A 17,659-nucleotide genomic window follows, 5' to 3' on the forward strand; every position below is an offset into this window, starting at 1 on the left:
AAGCTTTTCTGATATTTTTTTTACAAAACTGCCATATCTAGATACTGGATTGGACACCTTCTGAACACCAGAGTACATCCTACCAGTCAGCTTCTTGTTGACTGGCCTCACATTCTGGTAAATCCCTTCAAACAGGGATTTTCAACAGATGCTTCCTCTTTATTACACAAAAAGCCTTTAAATATTTTCCCCCATTCTTTTAGTTCTATTATGCAAATGTACATTGTTACACCCACAGACAGTATATTGAATGTTACGTGCTGTGACATAATCTACTGAGACAACGACACCATCGTGCCAAAACTTCATAAATAACTTCCAGGCAGCAGAACTTTGTAATGGTGACCCCACTCTGGGCTGCAGGAACAAGTTTAGGAGTGATGTCATCATGTGTTCTTTGCACACTGAAAAGGCAGATGGAGTTTTCTTGATGGCATAAGCTGTAGACTTGTATTTATTTAATGATAAGTATGTTCCCCTTTGGCAGCAGCTTATCACTGCATTAAACTGTGGGGTCATGTGCCTGGAACTGCTTCCTCTGCAGAGAAAAAACAGCACCAGATGATGCTTAAGGGAATGCACATGCTGTGTGTTTAAGGGCTTTCTATCAGCAGGAGGGAAAAAAAAGAGAATAATGTCTTACCCAGTAATAGGACAAAATCTTTATCTAGAATGATAAAGATACTTTTGCAAATAGAAATTAATTCCAATTGAATTTCTGGTTCTCAAAAATGTAGCCACATTGTATAATGTATAATTAGAATAATACAGACAACACAGTAAATTCTAAAGTAATTTGTTACATATTTAAAAAAAAACAAAATGTTGAGCTACTGCAAACTATTCAAATAAATGGTGGTGCAGAGAAAGGAAATTCTGAACAGGGAAATTCTTCCAGGAATTTCCCATATTACCTGGAAAACAGAGCCTCAGAAACTTTACCCTAATGTTGCATAAAGAAACAGAATTAAAACAGCCTGGTAAAACAAGCAAGGGATGGGAGATGGGAATGTAAGACATTCTACACAAAACAGAGACAGAGCAGTGCCAAGGGACATAACAAGGATTTCTCAAGCATGCATTAGAGTTTAGAGCCACCATGCTGTTAGTAGCCACAATGATTAGTCAGTGCAGACATGAAGAGCAAAAATAGAGACATTTCAAACTCATCAGCTCTAGTGATCATTGTGCATTTGCCAACATTGGTATTTTGCGGAATAAATCAGTGATCACATGAAATCAAATTCTGGCTAACACCAGAGGAGATGTTACAGGAAGACAAAAGAACATGCATCGGATGAAACGTTCAAAGTCATGCTAATACATCCCACCCCTTACCCCAAACACACGCCTGTGTTCCCTGCTGTTCCAGTTCAGCCCCAAGTGCAGCTCAGGACTGTACAGTCAGCACAGCAAGCCAGGCACAGGATCCACCCCCTGGCTCAGGGAACCCCTGTGCACCTTGTCCAGACTCCTTCTGTCCCAAGCTCTCAGTACTGGGTACATTACAGGCTTGCTGGTGCACTGACCACCTGTTCCTTCCCCACTCAGAAACTTGTGAAAAAACAGACCTAGACATGACCCACACTTTATGCATGTGAGTAGAACTCAAGCTCCACGGGTCTACTTATTCAAGTGCTTGCCTACCTTTAACTTAAGCACTTTATGAACTGTGAGCTGAGATTCAGCAAAGATCTGAATATGATCAACTAATCCACGACCCATGGTCTTAACAGCTGGCCATGAATTTGTCAGCATGCATTGCAAACAATGCCAAGCCCAGTGCTGGCATACAAACACATTCAGAAAGTGTAGCTCACAAACATGCAATGCAAACATTCACACAGGCATGGCAAGAACCAGATGGATTTTGAAGGGTTTGTTTCAGGGCAAGGCTGCTCTAGTCCACAGAAATGTTCTCACTGTGGTGACTGTCACATATTTGCAACATCAAGGGCTGGTGCACAGCAAGCCCATTCACTGAATGAAGGGGAAAGGAATTTCCCTAAACAAACTTTGTGAACAGAATGATGTGCATGCATGCACATGTACCCTTTGTGCACAGAAATGGAACAAGTTCATATCTTCATTGGTCACCAGTCATTTTGGACAGAAGATAACCAAACTCACATCAGAGACATTATTCCTAATTATCACCATTCTTGGATTCTACTTTGTCAATCTAATTTAAACCTATCAGGACTCATAAAACTTGTTGGTTTTGCAGAAAAAAAAAAGTGCATGAGGGAATCAGGAATCCCAGAACTCAGAGGTTTCTGTAAGAAGAATTTTAAAGCTCTTTTCTATCTGGGCTTATGACAAGATGAATGTGTGTGACCTCTTTTATTGACAGGCTTTTGTTAAAACAGTATCATGTCACTACCTGGAGAACATTTTCTCCTCCACAAAATAATGAACATGCTAGTTTGGAATATTCATGATTTCTTCCTTTCCACATTAACTTGAGTTAAATTGTGCTTCAGTTTCCATTAAAGAAAAAAAAAAGAAAAGAAAAAGTCCCTGGCCATGCTAGGGAGAACCTGAATTACTGACTTGATTTTGCACTCAACAAGTAAGTAGAAAGAAGACAAACAGCACTGTATAGGGAATTGAGTTTGCTTTTTTTCCAAACCAGAATTTAATTTTCTAGATGAAAATGTAAAAAAGTTATTAAAAAATACCTCTCACCCAGTGAATTTGGAATACAGTTTGGCAAGCTAGAAAACCATTTCAGAATTTAAGAACCATCTTGCTATTTGAAAGCAATGTAATAACAGCACAGTACAGGCAGCTCAAAGCATCTTTCCTCCTCTTCTATATCCCAAAACCTCTGCACTAACATTGTGCTCCCTTCTGTCTTGTCCTGAAGAACATGAAATCTTAGGATAAACTCCTTCACAAAGATTTTGGCACTATTTATGCACAACACTTTCTAGAATTTCTTTTGAGACTCTGAGCTCTCTCCAAAGTGGGCTTTTACACCCTTGAGATTTATGCAAGTTGTGCAAATGTAAGGGCTGAATGTAATCCCACTCTGATTTCAGTAAACATCACAATGTACCAAGTTTTGCCAGCTTGACTGGCAAAACGGCCAAGCTAATAGACATGAAGTCTCTATCTTTTCTTGCTGCCTTGTGTAGCTGCTTGGTGCAGGCCAGAAATAACCTAAGGGTACAATTCATGCAAGTTTTACCTGGGGGGCCAACTGGACCTGGAGGTCCTGGAGATCCAGGTGGACCTTGACCACCAATGCCAGGGATGCCTGGTGGGCCTGGGAGTCCTGGTGGTCCACTTGGTCCAGGATCACCTAAAAGAACACTCTTGTTTAGTTAAATACTGAACTCAGTTCAGAGACACTCACTTTCAGAGCAGAGTGTCTGCACATTGTACTTGAAGTCTCATTCTTGCAAGCAAACAAATATTGATCTAACAGAGGAAAAAACACACTTTGGGGGCTATTTCTGAAAGCCAGAGGTTTGTCCTCACTCAGTGTGGAATGCTTGCAGTTTACATTTCTAGGCTACCCACAGACATGTTGCATCATCATCCACATCAAACTCAACAGGTGCTCTCCAGCAAACCAGGCTGGGCAGGTCAATACAGACCATGATCAAGAACAGGAATAAATGAATTGTAATGCTCTGCATGTTGAAGCACAGTGTATCTAAATGACAATTATTCTATTGATAAAGTTTTACCCCCATGATTTGTCTTTAGAACACAGACTTTCAGGTACTGACTCACAGATTGGTATTTACTCCCTTGCTTGCCTTTTGAGAACACAATCCTCCATTTACACAGGTGTGTCTGATTTGGAAAAATGGACCCTGAAGTCAACACTCCTTGTATTTAACTGCCATATGCCTCCCAGCACATCTACATTTTTAAAAGTTCAATAGGGAACAGAAAGAGGAGAGTTCTCCATACCTTTGGGCCCTGGAGTTCCATCAAAACCTGCTCGTCCTGGGAGACCAGGGTTTCCTGGGAAGCCAGGATCACCTTTAGGTCCTTGAACTCCTTTTATGCCCGGGGGCCCTGGGGGTCCAGGTGGTCCTGGAACTCCAAATCCACGATCTCCCTATTATAAATTAAAAAAAAAATTAAAAGGGGGTTTATCCTCTCCTAAAAACATTCAAGTAGCAAAGGAAAAATGACCATCATCTTATAGTGCAATTTCTATTTTACTGCTCTCACTCAAACCTCAGGCAGAGAATGTGACTTCCCTGCTGTCAAAAGCTGAGAACAAGAGGTGAAATCCTCCTCACCATCTTCCCACTGATCCAGAAAAAACTCTAAGATAGGGAAGTTTTATACTAAACACAAATACAGACCTTCTGTCCTGGGAAACCAGGTGGTCCAGGAGGTCCATCTAGTCCTGGGCGACCTGGAGCTCCTGGAGCTCCGGGGGGGCCTGGAGTCCCTGGGAAACCTGCACATATCATGAAGGTTAGGGCAGGAGAAAGGACATCACAGAGCATTAAAACAACTCTTCCAGACATGCCTAAGGCCCATAAAAAGAGGTTCTGTGCTAGCTCAAGTGTCCTTAGGGGTACCTGTTTGGCTGAGGTAACTTTTGAGCATAGTCTTTGCCACAGAGGATCTCTGAGACTCTCAAAGTGGGGCACTGCCCATACTGTGTGCTTTTGCAAAAATTACAAACAGTTGACATCAGAAACATTAACATCTTGAGACAGCATTTGGAGATCTTTTATGGATTCAAGCTCATTTCCCAAAGTTTTACACATTTACTTTTTGTCCTTGGTTTACTGAAGAATGTAAGTGATTGGGAAGGAGCAGGACAGTGAACAGAGAAAAAAAAGAGCTCAGTAGTTTTTTCTCCTGATATTTCTGAAATTATTATAAAGATGTATAAACATAAGACAAACATCTTTTAAAGGATTCTAGAGACAGAAAACAACTCACTAGGAAAAAGTGCAGCCACAATCCCCTATGTCTACTCTTCCAGCCACTACAATACAGTACCATGGCAGTAAACACACCTTTTGGGCCTGGTGGTCCTGGAAGTCCAATGCCAGGAATACCTGGCTCTCCCTTTGCACCCGGGATGCCGGGTAAACCACGCTGACCTGGCTGGCCAGGATCTCCTGTGAAAAGAAGAACATCAACATAGTTACCCAGAATCACTCAGAATAAAAAGATCTTGGAATTCCTTGGATATCTAGCTGCTGCTTTACCTGGAAGACCTGGATCACCACTTCTTCCTGGAGGACCAGGGGGGCCAGGAACTCCTGGTTCTGTAATGGTCTGTCCAGGGTCACCTTTTGGACCTAAAACAAAAAAGCAGAAATATGAATCACTAAGTAGGAGTTTCTTTTCTGTTTTTCTTTCAGCAGAAAAAGGTGCTTACAAAGAACTCAAGCACCAGCAACACTTTACCCAACGGGTTTTCCACTCCCAAACCCCACAGAGCACCCAGAGGCTCAGAAGCCTTGTTCAATGTTAAGACAGTTTTCTTGCAATGTTATTTTTTTCTAGCTTTGTCCTAGGTACCATCAAGTGAATAATATTTTCCGTAGCTGACACCAGCACAGCTTGATTAGGATCTCTGTAGCTGACAAGCAAGTAACAAAAGCAAACTTGTTCAAAGCAAACCCTTGTTTTCAAAAACTGTTGTAACTGCAGGATGGTTAAGCACATGCCAGACAGTTACAATGCACTTCCACTGCAGTCAGTGGGGAAGGAGAAGCCTCTCTGGAGGTCAGAGCAGAAGGTGAGGCACAGCAGTAACATGGCACAAATGCTGCTCACTCTGTGATTCCGTGATGACCCTCAGCAAGGGAGCTCATAAATACCAGGTCTTACAATGCCTCTGGGAAAATCTTAAAAGCAGCATCATGTTCTGAGAACTATCTGGAGCAAAAGGGCAAAGCTTGATTTTGCAGTGTTTGCTCAATGGCACATGGAGACCCACTCACCAGGAACACCAGGAGGCCCTGGACGGCCGGATACACCTTGGATGCCCTTTTCACCAGGTGAACCTTGTGGACCAAAACCAGGAGGTCCAGGAAGCCCTTTTTCTCCAGGAAGACCTGGTATTCCTGGATCACCTGGAATACCCATTTCTCCTTTGAATGCAACACTGCCCTGAAAACAGAAAGAGTAGCATGGGAAAGATCATGTATTTACTATCAAAGGAGTAAAGTGTTTCATCGCTTCTGTTTTGAAACTCTTGGGCACTTTCACCCTTCCAGCTCTTAAGGCCATGAGCTGCCTACATCTTACTAATATGAGAGAGAGCAGGTCTAAACCTGGCTCCTTATTTCTTCCCACTACATCGGTGAGATATAGACAAGGGCAGAAGAGACCATCTGACACTGCCCAAGAGAAGCCTCAGCTTATTTCTAGAGGCACTGACAGATTCAGGAGGTACCTCAGTGTATCATCAGTAGATTGGCAACTACTAAAGAGCCTTATCACACTCAGAAAAAGCGCATTGCCAGTCCTCTTCTCTGCACTATGTCAAATGCATGCAGGACTTCCCCAAATATCCATCCAATCAAAGACAGCATAAAATGGAACTCACAGGTTCCCCCTTAGGGCCAGGTAAACCTGGCAGTCCATCTCGACCAGGAGTGCCATCTATGCCAGGGAGACCTGGAGGTCCTGGGAAGCCGGGGTCACCTTTGTCACCTTTCATTCTTGGAGAAATTAAGACATCCCCTGGGTCTCCTTTAGGACCAGGTCTCCCAGGAGCACCTGGGGACCCTGGGAAGCCCTGAGGGAATTAAAAAAAAAAAAAAGAAAAGGAAAAAAGCCTTTTAGTTTTTCTTTCACTCCATCTCTAAGTTTGGCACAATATAAGGATTATGCATTCAAGGTAGTTATGGACAAAAAAATGAGTATTAGACAAGAAATTATATCGACTCTTTACAGATCTATGAATCATGCAAGACAAATGAGACACTATTTTCCCACCAGAACATAACACCACCACTTACTGGTGGCCCTACAAGGCCAGTTAATCCAGGAAGCCCCTTTTCACCTTTTGGTCCAGGAAAACCAGGAGAACCTGAGTAGTGCAGAAAAACATAAAAGAAAAACATAAATCTGGAGAAGCTGTAAATATCAAGCATGCTGATTGCATAGATAATATATAAGTTGTTTTAAAACCAGGCAAAGTTTACTGTGGGTTGTTTTTTGGTTTTTTTTTGAGAGAGAGCTTAATTTTATTCTAGCAGAACAAAATTTGCAACTCTAAGTTAAATCAGTAGTGTCAAAAAATATCATGCTTTTAAAAAGCTCCAGCTCCTCTATTATTCCAGGAATAGCAAGCAGTAGAAGTTAATTTTTGTCTTTCAGTTAAATCTACAACAGAGCCTAAACCTTCAATACACAGAATTCTTGCAAGGCTGTCTTTGAGCAGAGAAATATTTTTGAAAGACTAGATTTTCAAAAAATGAGTGATTGTTTCACACATCTCCAGCCTGTTCCTTCCCACTACTCCCCAACTGTGCAAAATACCACATGTACCAACTATACACTGGAGCTGGCAACTGTGCATCTGAATTTGTACACAACATACAGATGTATTGTTACCATTATACACAGATAGAAAGGTGACTGTATGGAATATATTAAGCAGACTAGTGAAGCCCAAAGCCTCACCTGGACTACCCGGAGGTCCTGGTGGTCCTCTCTCCCCAGGAGGCCCAGTTACTCCAGTTCCTATGCAGTTGAAGCACATGTCTCCTCGATCACCTAAAAAGATTTGCATTGAAAAATCATACTTGAGCATCATATGTTAGGAAACATCAAAAGAATTCAGCACAACAGCAATTGTCTTCTTCCTACTGTTTTATAATTCCAGGTCCAAAATGACTATTTTAAATAATTATTGCTTAAATATTAGGTTTCCCCCATGAAAGCCAAAATGAAGCTTTTTGGTGACTAGGAGCCAGACAACCAATATCAGATACAATTAGAATTGATTTAAGATGATAGTGTGAAATAAACTAAAACAAAAAAACTCTTTCAATAATAGAAAATAAAACTGGACTTTTTCCTCACCAAATGAGTCCTAAAGTAGGTACTTGACACTTTAAACTACAACTCTAAAACACATATATCAAAATTCCAAACTTTTATTGAACTCCAAGAGTGCAAAATAAATGCTGGGAATGTTTCACTGATTTGACAATAAACTAAAATTACTTCATTTTAAAAAAAGAGTGGTTTCAAGAAGTTTAGGAATTTTCTTCACAACAGAATTTCTAAATATTTGAGCACTTTATTTAGGTTAATGATTTATTCTCTACAATCTCCATGAGAAAAAGTAGTTCTGTTTGAAAGAGGTACAAAATTAAGTGAGATGCCCAAAGTCATATAAGATGTCCATGGATGAGCTAGAAAAAGATTCTCACTTACCCATATCAGCATCCTCATTGCAAGGTTGTCTTTTTGGAAACAAGGATACATATTAAATATGACTTTCTTTTGCTTACCAAACAAAGAAACTCACTGTAGATTGACCAACTCAATTTCAATGTTGCTTTCCATAAAAAAATCTCAAACTTATTAATGAAGTATAGAAGGTTTTCACACAGACTTGGCAACTGCTATTACAAAGCACTCAGTTTCTATCTACTTGGGAGATACTCATAAACCTCGAGTTCCATTTTACTTGGTTCTGAAGCACATGATCCGTGCTCAGCCCTAGCATTGGTTGTACCCTCAGTCACTTTGGGACTCCTGTGCTTTAACATTAGATGAAGGAGTATCCTATGCCCAAAGAAACAGCTGTCTTACTCAGAAACAGGAAATATCTGCACTCAACCCTACTGGGAAGAGACACTGTTAATCCTTATTTAATGCAGAGTTTACATTTTTTAACAAGCTTCAACAAAAAGAGAAAAACCAAGACAGCCATGACACTGCACCTTTTTGGCCTCGCTCCCCTGTAAAGCCTTGTTGTCCTGGAATTCCTGGAGGACCTGGTGGCCCCTGCTCACATAACCCTTCACCTAAGGAGAATCAGGAGAGTTTTAATGATCAGTTTGTGTTATATGACAGCAGCACTGAACACATGTATTCAGGACAAAGTGTACTTCCCAGTATTTGTGTGGATATTCTAATATACCCCCCTAATCACAGACCAAACATTTTGGCAATTCAGACAGAGGACTGCTGGTGACAACACACACACATAATCCAAACTCAAAAGGAAAAAGTCAGTGATATTACACAACAATCATCAGTTCTTCACAACCTCAACTATCTCCCACTGCTTCCCACTTCCATCTCTACACTACATTCTGATATTGAGCCTCAGATTTTAAAGACATGCATATGAAACATCAGGGTAAGGGGACTTACAGATGCCAGTGCCACCTAGACAATAAATTCCTTCCTGAACCATGTTAGTCTCCTCTACTTGCTGTCTATGTGATCATCACTTACCAGGAGGAACAGATGGTGCTGGTGGTCCTGGGGGACCTGGTGGTCCTGGAGGTCCTCGTGGTCCAGCAAGTCCTGGTTGCCCAGGAATTGAAACACCAGGCAAACCTGGATCTCCCTTCTGTCCTCTCTCACCAGGTAAGCCAGGTGGGCCAGGGGGTCCAACAGTAGTGATCCCTAAGATGGGAATAACTTAATTCTTTGCCAGCTCAAAGGTGTACATCACATTTTTGCAAGGATGACAATGATATATGAAGACTAACATGCTACAGATAAGTCTGTCTTTCCTGTAAGTACTCCATAATATTACATTTATGGAATCAAACTACAAGTTGATGTGCAGTGTTTGACACATGGACATCTCACATTTTCAGAGACGTTTGTTTGAAAAGTTGACCTTATACTCATCATCTGAGTTTATGAAGGGGAAAAAAAAATAAAACAGGACTAACAAAAGGAAGTATTGATAGAAAAAAAAAGAACATATACAAGCTGTACCACAGAATCATAATGTTCTTGTCTGTGCATGTACAAGGTACATACAGGTGTCACTGCTCACTCCCACTGTAGACTCAGTTTATCTCCTCCTTTACTACTGGCCAAGGACAGCAGAGAATAGGTTTGATGGCCAGGTACCACACTTATGGTACACAATACTTTCTCTGTGTAATGCAATGGATAATGTATGTTATGGGTAAATGATTAGAGATAAATTATCCCCAGGACTATTAAGGTAGTATCTGATTTGCATCCTCAGTTCACTACAGCAAAAGCAATGAATGTTCAGAAATCCTCACACTATCCCCAAAAGCTCAAGACTGCCCTTCAAGCTCAAAGGTAGTTCTAAATAGTTCTGCCTTAACTTGCTGCTCAGTCCTTCTGTCAAAAAGAGTGTGAAAAGACTGTGAAGCCAAAAATCAATTCAGACATTTGAGCATACAACTTATTTTAAAGCTTGCACTCCTACCTGGAGATCCTGGCAAGCCAGGTGGGCCTGGCCTACCAGAGAATCCACGCTCCCCTTTGGCTCCTGGAAGTCCTGGCAATCCTTTGCTACCTTTTGGTCCCACTGCTGCATCAATGCCTGGTCTTGGAATGACCTGTAAATGTTTCATGCTCATGTGAAACAACTTGCCAAGAAAAGAGTTACTGGAATGGTAAAGAGATGTGAGGGGGGGAAAGTCCAACGTACTTTGAACCTTATACCAATGACAGATGCTTTCCTACTGCACTGAATTACCAGGTAAAATTCCAGTAAAGAGCACTTCCCAAGAGGAAGCTGTTTGACTGCCAAGCCAACATAGTTACAGCAGGATTCAGTGAGACTGACTCAGTTCTGCTGGGCTGAGGTTACAGTCCAGCCTGTGTTTGCAACCCAGCAAATCCGAGAGCACAGAATTCATCTTGAAAGAAGGAAACAATCATTTCTATTACTGAATATATGAAAACCTCAGTGGTGCTGTTATTGTTGTACCCAGAGATAGGACTTTCAGTCTGACAAGAACTACAGTGAAACAACACTGCCAACCAAATGCAGAAAGAAAATAAAGCACCAGCAACTTACAATTCCAGGAGGACCAGGGGGACCCATGTCACCTTTTTCACCCTATCAATGAAATTAAGAGCATTTTTCATACTGTGCAGTAGTACATAAGCAAGTTATTGCAAATACTCCTCAACATTGCAATAGCATAGGCAATGCAATTCAGCCAGAACTGAACTCAGTGATGGCAGATTTTCAGTCTATTATGCAATAATGACAGAAAACCTGGCATACCTTTTCACCATCTCTTCCTGGAGCACCATTTATTCCAGGCCCACCGGGTAAACCCTTCAAGAAAACAAAGATAATCACACTCAGACCTCCATATCAGAAGAAAGCTTATAAGGAGTCTGCTTAGATCAGAAATGTATGAGTTACTCACATCCCTACCAGGCTGACCAGGTTCTCCATCTTTGCCAGGCTTTCCCTTCAAAGACATAAATATGCATTGAAATAAAATGCTTCAGTGGTGAAGAATTTTCATGGAAATGATGTTACTTATTTCCCATTTTTTCAGTAACCAAACTGCCTCTAGAATGCAGTCCTTGGGACATATATGTCAAAGACATCAACCAATTATAATCAATGGAGTTACCTAAACTGAGGTTTCCATTTTGAAAACCAGAGCACAAAACCATGACAAGTCTCAAAGAAGTGTTGAGTGAATATAGCACAAAATTATCTCCAGTTAACTATTGCTCATTACTGTGGTTACTACTCCCTTTACACTACAGAAATCCTTTATTTGGAAAACAGATCCTAAGTCCCTAAACACTATAACATTATATTTTGTTAGGAAATTAGTATCATGTGACCAGTGAAATTAAATACAAACATTTTTGTGTTTGAATTTTAACTCTCCTTCGAATCAAACACAATTTTCTCAATAGTATCAACAAAAATACAAAGTGCAATTCTGCTCTAAGAAGTGACTTCTAAAACCCATATATCCTTGCTGAACAGCTTTGTCATTGCTGCAATAAAAGCAGTGCAAGCTCCACTTTATTCCAGACCATTCCCTGGGCAGGCAAATGTCACTCTGTTGTTCGAGTTACAGAAACTGTGTGTCTGGGGGGCACCTGCTGGAACACAACTAGAATGGGTGATGGAGCTTCACCACAGTGCCAAGACCAACTCTCAGTCACTGAGAAGTTGTTAATATGACCTCACAGATACAGTATATCAGAGTATAGCGTGATTTGAGAATTCTTTATTATTAGTGACGAGTTCTGACTCTCAAAAACGAGGTTTTAAGATTTCCTGTGAATTTGCAGAACTACCTCTTTGAATACACAGGCTGACATTTTTATGAATATATCTGAAATGAGCCAAATAGAATCATATGGAGCCCTAAAAGGCAACTTTTAAGTAATTTAATAGCAAAACTGCATTTTAAGTAGTTGCCCAAATTCAGAGTAATAATCATGCCCAAATTCAGAGTAATAAAACCGAATAAAAATGTTGGTAAACACAAGTTTGGCAAAAGGCATCTGACACATTCCCTCAGGACTTTTATCCTTTCAGATCTTTGCAAATTTATGTGGTTTCCATTTACTTTTGTAGAGAAAAGCAACAGTTCAAAACCCACTCAAAATATAATGAGACTTTTGGCTTTTAAAAGCTGTCTCATTTGTTATGCTCCTTAAAGGAGACAAATCAAAGCCCTTCTATAAATCTCAGCAACTAAGAAGGATTTTATCTCGAATACCAAACATTTGTTTCCACTGTATTTATTTCCCATGGAAATTGGAAAACTTACTACCAACATGTTTCTAAACAGTGTTTATATATTGTCCAATTAACCTGAGCAAGACTCGTGTCTTGATTTTCAAAGGGGCCCATTATGTTGATGAAACTATGTGTTCAGAAGCTGTGGAAGTGAAAATACAGAATGCTTTGAGCTGCTAACAGCTTGCCTTCTCTTTCCTGGTCCAGCCCATGTTATTTTCATCCTATTTCTTAGCACTTCTATGATCTTCCTCAGCTTTTCAGAGCTGTGATATCCATTTAAATTCCAGGATTGATTTGAATCTAGTCAGGAACAAAGTGACTCATGCTATCCCTAGATACAGCTATCCTGACTTGTCCCCTCCCCAGATAGCACATAAATTGAGGCAATATCTTGGGAAGTGACAAATAGATTTTTTGGTCTTAATGCAGTGTTCAGAGACTTGGTTTTGTGACTCACCTCACAAGCAAACCCACAGAGAATGAGTTTACATAGACCAGTTTATACATATATATATATATATATATATACATATATACACACACACTAATCTGATGCTGCTTGGCAACCCAGTACATAGCAAACTGAATGAAGACCCTTTGTAAAAGGGAAAAGAAAACTGCTGTCTCAGACAAGCAGCCCAACAACTTTGAAGAAGGTTACCTGTTAACCGGGTAACATAATTCAAATTATTTTCTCCTGCCCCCAAAACTAAGATCCACAAGGCAGATATTCTTTCAGAAAGCACTGAGAGAGCCAGAGTTAGAAGCACTTTCATGACCCACAGGCGTCATCTATGAGTTTGCCAGGTTACTAGGGGAAAAAAGTAGTCTCTTACCCAGAGGCTGATGGCCCCACCTGAGTTCAACATTTGTTTAATTCTCAAAGATAACACTGATTGGAAAGATAAACGTTTGGTTAAACAGACTACTTACTCTTTTGCCTGGTTCTCCTTGCTCACCTTTTTCACCTTTTACGCCACCGGGAAGACCCTGGACACACAAATGTCATCTTAAACTGAGCCCACAAGCCAGAGTAGAATGAAGTTACAGTTCTGATACAAATGCAACAAAAAAGAACTAAGAGAGTTCTACTCACAGGAGGGCCTTGTGGCCCAGGAAGTCCTGGTGGGCCTGGATCACCTGGAATACCCTGTCAAGCATGGGCAAAGAAAAAACGGATTAAAGCCTCCATCACTCCCTAATAGCTCAGTTGATTTTTATTTTTTTTTAATAGAATATTTTTTTGCTGTCATTTAGACTTCCAAGTTCTGAAGGAGCATATTTATTCTTTCTTTGTGTGGAACTTCAAGAGCATCTATAAATTTTATTAACTGCCCATCCTGTTTATTTAGGTGATTCACTCCACTAAGACACAACTGCCTCCTGTGTGCACTGTAGCAGCTGGTTTGGGGGCCTGCAGCTGCTATACAAAAATAAAAAGAAGAAAGAAAAAAGGAAAGAAAGAACAAACAAATCCCAGATCCTGCTGAAATTACAGGAGCAACAGTCATTAGATTACTGGTAATTGCTGAAGTTCAGAGGCCATCAGGATCAAAGCGTGTTTGTCAGAAAGTGTTAAAAAAATTGGGGTTTCTATTTTGTCTTGTTACACCTTTGTACCACTTATTAAATCTTTTCACCATTAACCTACAGAAAAGTTACCAGCTACTGAATCCACAAAAAGTTTCTGTGCAGTTTCTCTTATTTTCATGGAGGCCTCCCAGACTTTTACAAGCCCATCTACACACCTGATTTTAGTCAGAGATCATAGGTGGAGGCCCACACCAAAACTTTGTGTGTATTTCACAAAAAGAGTAGCTGTAATGTTGAAATTTTTTACTGATTGTGTATTACCAAGCATAAACCTTGTTGAAATAAAAACAAATTTGCAAACTTTGAAATCATTGTTAATGTTGGCCAAAGGCAAGGCACTCAGAATGTAAGTCTTAGTGCTTTAAAAGGAATGTAGGTAGAATACTTTCACTTTGTACATTTACATAACTTAATGCCAGTATAATTAGTCCTTCAGGGATCCCTGATGACAGAAGCAAATTGCTCTGACCCCAATAAAATCAGATGAATTTTTGCTTCAATGAAAGTGTAGTCAAAATGTCACCTTGTCTTTCCTTAGAATTACAAAGACACACAGTCCTGCTCTTTACTTTCTGTCCTACCATCCAATAACAGAGAGACAAAACCAGAGACTGAGACCTTTCTAGGATGACTGCACATTGCAAATGTACACCAGTGCAGAGTTCCAGGTAATGCCTTAGTGGTGCCTGATGTTCTTCTGAAAGGAAGGGTAACAAATGGCTTTGATCAAGATCACCTGCTCCCTGCCAAAATAAAACACTGCTGTGTATCTAAGCTTTCTTCTCTGACACGTTTCCCAAGATAAAAAATTGGAAAGGAAGAAACTGATCCAAATACAGATGGAGGAAACTAATAGTTTAAAGTTCAGTTACCACAGTGACATTTGCAAAATAATCAGAGCATAAAAATGATCACTCACTACTTCTGCCTCAAAATATCTACCTCAACTCTTGTATTACTTAGGGTGGTATTTGAGAATACCACAAAAGCTTCAAAGAAAATGTGACATCCAGGCACCCCTGATCCTGCTGGTTCTGCTCAGACTGCCTATGACTGGCAGCCAGAATTAAACAGTACTGCAAAATGTTCCCCAGTGAAAAAGAAAAAAGTGTAATTACTTTAAAAATGGTTACTCTCCCCATGACTTTTTGGCATTTATGGGTGGGGAAGGATCCATGCAAATCAAACCAGCAGTTTGAGCTCACTGTCACAACATGGCTTGATAATTACTGTTGAGAGGCCAGAAACCGGGAAAGCACTTTATTCAAACCACAAGGAAGAAAAGATCACTAATGACAAAAAAAAAAAATAGGGAGGAAGGAAAAAAAAAATCGAATTAAAATTTTTGAAAGACTTCCTCACAATGGATGACATAGCTGGTTAATTAGTGGGAATCTGGATCCCCAGACTGCTTTGAAAATCACAGTCTGGGTGTTCCAAGGAATGAGAATATTTTAACTGCTTTTACTGTTACTGTGAACTTCCTTCAGGAGAGTTTCTTAGGAATAGTTACTTTACTAAGGGAAGTAACTGGACTAACGTGACTGGCATGCTTTCTATCAAAGGAAAAGTACTTAGGCCTGGAATAGGCAGTACTCTGAGAAAAATAACAGAAGCTCTGCAGTAAGCAGGATGAGAACATATATGAGCCAAACCAACAGAGGCTGCAGCTTAATCACATGCTCATTGCAGGTGGATGCAGCGCCCCACTCACCTGATCTCCTTTCTGAAACTCAATGTCATTTGGTCTTTTCTGTTCTCCGATTTGTCCTGGTGGCCCTGGAGGTCCCTGAAGACCTTGTTCACCCTAACGTGCAAGAACATGCAGTTTGTTACAGGCAATACAAGCCAAAATGACAAGTGTAAGCATTTTGAAAGTAATAAGCAAAAATATCATTGTGATCACCTACTCACTTTTTCACCTTTGGGTCCTTGGAAATTCAAACCCATATTACCCTGCAAAAAGTATAACTCATCAGCCCTTAGAAGTCACAAATAAACAGAAAGAAAAAGAAAACAGTCCATCACTACCATCAACAAAGGAAAGAAAATACCTTGGGTCCTGGCAGCCCTGGTGGACCAGGAGGTCCCTGTTAAAAAAGGAAACCAAAAAACAAGTCACTTCCAAGCACTTTACATGCCCTTTGTGGAAAAAAACCCCAAACCACTCCCCGTGTTGACAAGGCACCTTGCCTTCCTCTGATAACTCTTTTTCATGCTATTTAACTTCACAAATGTGTAAGAAACCAGTTCTTCCTTCAAGCAAGAGAGTAAATGAAATTAAACAGTCAGGTATTAAACATCCTCCTGTAAATAAGCTAAATCTTGTCCCTCAGGTTTCACACAAATAAGAAGACTGCACAATGATTCAGTCCAATTTAAAGCAAAAAAATTTCTGAGAACAGGCTGTTTTTATTTAACCATGCACAGTAACAGGTCCAGGGTGGACTGAATGCATGGTTGCTGCTGTCTTCATACCGAGTCCTGACTACCATGATCTCTGCACTTCACTGACCTGCCTCTGAGAACTGTCCCATTTAAGGTTTTATAAGTAACAGGTTAAAGAAACTTACCGTCAAACCTGGGGGCCCTGGAGGGCCAATTGGACCTGGTATTCCCATGGAGCCAGGTGGGCCCTGTTGAGAAAGTGGAGGAGGCTATGAGAGGCACCTTTTTATGAAAAAAAAAACTCAGGTAAGATCTTCAAGGTCAAAAAAACCCAACTGTGGCATCTCTTACATGTCAAATCAATGTAGTTGACCACTAACCTACCAATCTGTCCTTGTGGAAAGGCCTAAAGGGGTGTACATCATTTAGGAGTGTTCTGCTCTCAACATCAATACATCTCTTTGGCTTGGATAAGGGAATGCTTTTTTGTTTGTTCTGAACTACTTTTGCACTTTCTTTCTCTTCATGCACTGAGAGAGAACAACAAAACACTTTGTATTTGTGATTCCTCCCAGCCAGGAACAGACAATAGGGAAGCACAGATCAGAGGACCAGAAATGCTAACAGGCTCAGTCTGGTCAGAATAGCCTGGGGCTTGCCTCTCTGTACCAGGAAATGGGAGTCTGGCTTCTGTCCAGTTCAGGCCGATAGACTCATTTTCGGCTCCCCTTGTTCTTCCACTAAAGCAATGAATGGCTCAGTGGGGAAGCACAGGGCCTGGAGTCACTAGCTGTTTTCACAGAAGACTGCTGGGAGAACAGAAACACTGTTCAGGAGGTGCAACATGAGGAGAACAGCTGAGAAATTACCCTCTCCTTCCCACCATCCAAAACAGCGGCTACAGCCCAGAAAGCCAGATGTTACTTACTTTAACTCAGGGTGAAGAAGGGAAGGGAACTCCAGAACTGATACAAAGAATGTCTAGGAAGG

At 40.7% G+C, this 17,659-nt stretch overlaps 1 protein-coding gene across 6 annotated transcripts in view; it reads right to left on the reverse strand.

Annotated features, from left to right (window-relative positions):
• The window catches only part of COL4A5 (collagen type IV alpha 5 chain), a 77,832-nt gene that overhangs the window by 24,717 nt on the left and 35,456 nt on the right, over positions 1-17,659 (reverse strand). For 5 of the 6 annotated variants that reach the window (XM_027687044.1, XM_027687043.1, XM_027687046.1 and 2 more), the window contains 21 exons: positions 16,855-16,917; positions 16,336-16,371; positions 16,196-16,237; positions 15,996-16,088; positions 13,785-13,838; positions 13,622-13,678; positions 11,340-11,384; positions 11,192-11,245; positions 10,979-11,020; positions 10,382-10,514; positions 9,418-9,591; positions 8,898-8,981; positions 7,627-7,719; positions 6,960-7,030; positions 6,545-6,736; positions 5,937-6,105; positions 5,196-5,288; positions 5,001-5,105; positions 4,332-4,429; positions 3,928-4,078; positions 3,194-3,307 (listed from right to left, as the gene is read on the reverse strand). In XM_027687044.1, coding sequence (XP_027542845.1) covers positions 3,194-3,307; positions 3,928-4,078; positions 4,332-4,429; positions 5,001-5,105; positions 5,196-5,288; positions 5,937-6,105; positions 6,545-6,736; positions 6,960-7,030; positions 7,627-7,719; positions 8,898-8,981; positions 9,418-9,591; positions 10,382-10,514; positions 10,979-11,020; positions 11,192-11,245; positions 11,340-11,384; positions 13,622-13,678; positions 13,785-13,838; positions 15,996-16,088; positions 16,196-16,237; positions 16,336-16,371; positions 16,855-16,917 — 1,963 coding nt within the window. The remainder of the gene's footprint in view (positions 1-3,193; positions 3,308-3,927; positions 4,079-4,331; positions 4,430-5,000; positions 5,106-5,195; positions 5,289-5,936; positions 6,106-6,544; positions 6,737-6,959; positions 7,031-7,626; positions 7,720-8,897; positions 8,982-9,417; positions 9,592-10,381; positions 10,515-10,978; positions 11,021-11,191; positions 11,246-11,339; positions 11,385-13,621; positions 13,679-13,784; positions 13,839-15,995; positions 16,089-16,195; positions 16,238-16,335; positions 16,372-16,854; positions 16,918-17,659) is intronic. The other variant, XM_027687048.1, reaches the window with a different exon arrangement.

This window comes from Neopelma chrysocephalum, unplaced genomic scaffold (assembly GCF_003984885.1).
Source record: "Neopelma chrysocephalum unplaced genomic scaffold, ASM398488v2 Primary Assembly neopelma1_73, whole genome shotgun sequence".
NCBI lineage: Eukaryota > Metazoa > Chordata > Aves > Passeriformes > Pipridae > Neopelma > Neopelma chrysocephalum.